Genomic DNA, 3,289 nt, shown 5'->3' with positions numbered 1-3,289 from the left:
GGTGGTCTGCTAGACTCTATGCAAACATCAGAAACCTCAAAACTACAACAGCTAGTGGAGAACATTGATAAGAAGATGACAGATCCGAATCAATGTGTCATTTGTCACCGTGTGCTTAGTTGTCAGAGCGCTCTCAAGATGCATTACAGAACACATACAGGAGAAAGACCATTTAAATGCAAAATTTGTGGACGTGCCTTCACTACAAAAGGCAATCTAAAAACACATTTTGGAGTTCATCGAGCAAAGCCACCACTTAGAGTACAGCACTCGTGTCCCATTTGTCAGAAGAAATTTACAAACGCGGTTGTTCTTCAGCAGCACATTCGCATGCATATGGGTGGGCAAATTCCGAACACGCCACTACCAGAGGGCTTCCAGGATGCCATGGACTCAGAGCTTTCCTATGATGAGAAGAACGTTGACACACTGAGCAACTTCGATGATGACATTGACGAAAATTCTATGGAAGAGGACCCGGAACTAAAGGACACGGCAAGTGATTCATCCAAACCCCTTATCTCTTACTCTGGGTCATGTCCTTCTTCACCACCTTCTGTGATCTCCAGTATTGCTGCTTTGGAGAATCAAATGAAAATGATTGATTCTGTCATGAACTGTCAGCAGCTGACCAGTTTAAAATCCATAGAAAATGGATCAGGGGAAAGTGACCATTTGAGCAATGACTCCTCATCAGCCGTTGGTGATCTTGAAAGCCAGAGTGCAGGCAGCCCTGCAATGTCAGAGTCTTCTTCCTCCATGCAAGCTTTGTCTCCTGTGAATAGCAATAGTGAAAGTTTCAGATCAAAGTCCCCCGGTCTCAGTAACCAGGAAGAGCCACAAGAAATACAATTAAAGACAGAAAAACCAGACAGTCCGCCACCCACAACTGAAAATGGAGGCGCATTAGACCTGACATCCACCAACCCGGGAAGACCGGTCATCAAAGAGGAGGCTCCTTTTAGTCTGCTGTTCCTGAACAGAGAACGTGGTAAGTTTAAAAGTACTGTTTGTAATATCTGTGGCAAGCCTTTTGCTTGTAAGAGTGCATTGGAAATTCACTACCGCAGCCATACTAAAGAACGTCCATTTGTTTGTACAGTCTGCAGTCGTGGGTGTTCCACTATGGGTAATTTAAAACAGCACTTACTGACGCACAAATTAAAAGAGCTGCCTTCTCAGTTATTTGAACCCAACTTTACTCTAGGTCCCAGCCAAAGTACTCCTAGCCTGGTCACCAGTACAGCACCTACCATGATCAAAATGGAAGTGAATGGTCACAGCAAGCCGATCTCTTTGGGTGAGGTTCCCTCGCTTCCAGCTGGAATCCAGGTTCCTGCTGCACCACAGACAGTGATGAGTCCGGGGATCACCCCTATGCTGGCACCCCCCCCTCGCCGGACTCCCAAGCAGCACAACTGTCAGTCGTGCGGGAAGACCTTCTCCTCAGCAAGTGCACTGCAGATACACGAGCGCACCCATACCGGTGAAAAACCGTTTGGTTGCACAATCTGTGGTAGAGCTTTTACCACAAAGGGGAATCTTAAGGTAAGAGGTCACATGAAACTGTAAAGGCTTGGGGGGGGGGGGTTCTAAGAGCACTGCTCTTGAATTCAGCAAGTTTTAGTGCTAAGTGTTTGTCCCAAAGACAGCTGAGAAGGGAGCTTCAAGGATGCTTGCTGTACGGTGGTGGTCGTTATGCTTTCACTGTGTAGAAGATAAGGACTGGAAAGTGGCCGTGCCATGATGCAAACTTTAAAACTGGTTCCAGCTGTACATGCAGGCATGTTGTAATTCTGACTGATGTGATGGCACACCCAGTCAGCTGGTGGACGTGTTCTGAGTTCTTACAGACCATCAATGCAAAATAACCTTGCTATAAACCAGGAACACAGGGCTTGCTCAGCTCCTTGGGTGTCCTCCCCAATTTCTATTTTCTATTCCACTTTGCAGCAATTGCAGAGAAGAATGATGTTTCTCACAGATTTACAATGGGTTACTACATGACTGAATGCTCCTATTCCTGCCGTTTGGGTAACCATCAGGACTCAGCCTGGGAAGGCATTTTAAATGTCCTTTTTAAAAATACTAAATTTAGCAAATTAATCAGTGCTTCTGAGATAAAACATGAAAACAGACAGGTTGAAAAAAGGAAAAGGGAAAAACCACCCATCTCCTAGTATGAGTAATGCCCTTGGTAATCTTCAGCATATGAGGACATCCAGCTTGCATGTGAAATTGTCTAACCCGAGAGAGTATGTACCCTTTAGTCTTACAGTGCTGGTTGTTTTCACTGAGAAGAAGCAAATGCACATTGAAAAACTACCACGGATCTGGGTTTTCTTTGTGTGGGCTGACTGGAACTTAGAACTGTGTCCATACTGGAATTGTTTTTTTTCAATGCGAATTAAAAGACATTTTTTTTTAGAAAGCAAGCGCTACTCTAAATAACAGCATTTCAGGCTAGACACCTCACCAGAATGTGCTAACTTGGGGGTGCTTCTCTTCCTTGTTCACTCTGCAGGTTCACATGGGGACTCACATGTGGAATAACGCCCCTGCACGCCGTGGCCGACGCCTCTCCGTGGAAAACCCCATGGCTTTGCTCGGTGGCGATGCTCTCAAGTTCTCCGAGATGTTCCAGAAGGATTTGGCAGCTCGGGCCATGAATGTTGACCCCAATTTTTGGAACCAATATGCTGCAGCTATCACTAACGGACTTGCTATGAAGAACAATGAGATTTCTGTCATACAGAACGGAGGCATTCCTCAGCTCCCAGTAAGTCTAGGCGGAGGCGCCATCCCGCCTCTAAGTAACCTTACCGGTGGCATGGACAAAGCTCGCACGGGCAGCAGCCCTCCCATTGTCAGTCTGGACAAAGCAAGTTCTGAGACGGGAGCCAGTCGTCCATTCACCAGATTTATTGAGGATAATAAAGAGATTGGCATAAATTAAAAGCATTCATTCCGAATAACTGTTGGACCTCTACTCGACACAACACTTGTCCTGTTCCATGTACAGCTTTTGAAGCTAAGCTTTAGTTTCCTGACCTAAATGCATAGGTTCCCTTTAAAATTTTACCCATAGCAGAAATACATAACTTTTTGTGGCTGCTGAAAAGTTGTCTTGCAAGATCTGCATGGTACTTCTTTCAACAGTGAGTTTGACTGTTACTGAGAACTTTGAAACCTTTTAATTTAACAGAAAACAAACAAACCAACCAGTTATGGGATAACTTCATTAGAAACAGAAAGAGGCTAGTCTGCATTCACTTTGCTTCTTACAAAA

General features: G+C 45.0%; 1 protein-coding gene across 1 annotated transcript in view; it reads left to right on the top strand.

Annotated features, from left to right (window-relative positions):
- SALL3 (spalt like transcription factor 3) overlaps positions 1 to 2,956 on the top strand; it is a 19,548-nt gene extending 16,592 nt beyond the window's left edge. Inside the window, exons 2-4 of the mRNA XM_009093886.4 lie at positions 1 to 991; positions 1,208 to 1,548; positions 2,525 to 2,956. The exon at positions 1 to 991 is cut by the window's left edge and continues 1,946 nt beyond it. Of these exons, the coding sequence (XP_009092134.2) occupies positions 1 to 991; positions 1,208 to 1,548; positions 2,525 to 2,956 (1,764 nt within the window). The remainder of the gene's footprint in view (positions 992 to 1,207; positions 1,549 to 2,524) is intronic.
- The last annotated feature ends 333 nt before the right edge of the window (positions 2,957 to 3,289 follow it).

Source organism: Serinus canaria, chromosome 2, assembly GCF_022539315.1.
Source record: "Serinus canaria isolate serCan28SL12 chromosome 2, serCan2020, whole genome shotgun sequence".
NCBI lineage: Eukaryota > Metazoa > Chordata > Aves > Passeriformes > Fringillidae > Serinus > Serinus canaria.
The sequence above is the reverse complement of the archived record's forward strand: the minus strand, read 5'-3'. Positions and strand labels throughout refer to the sequence as shown.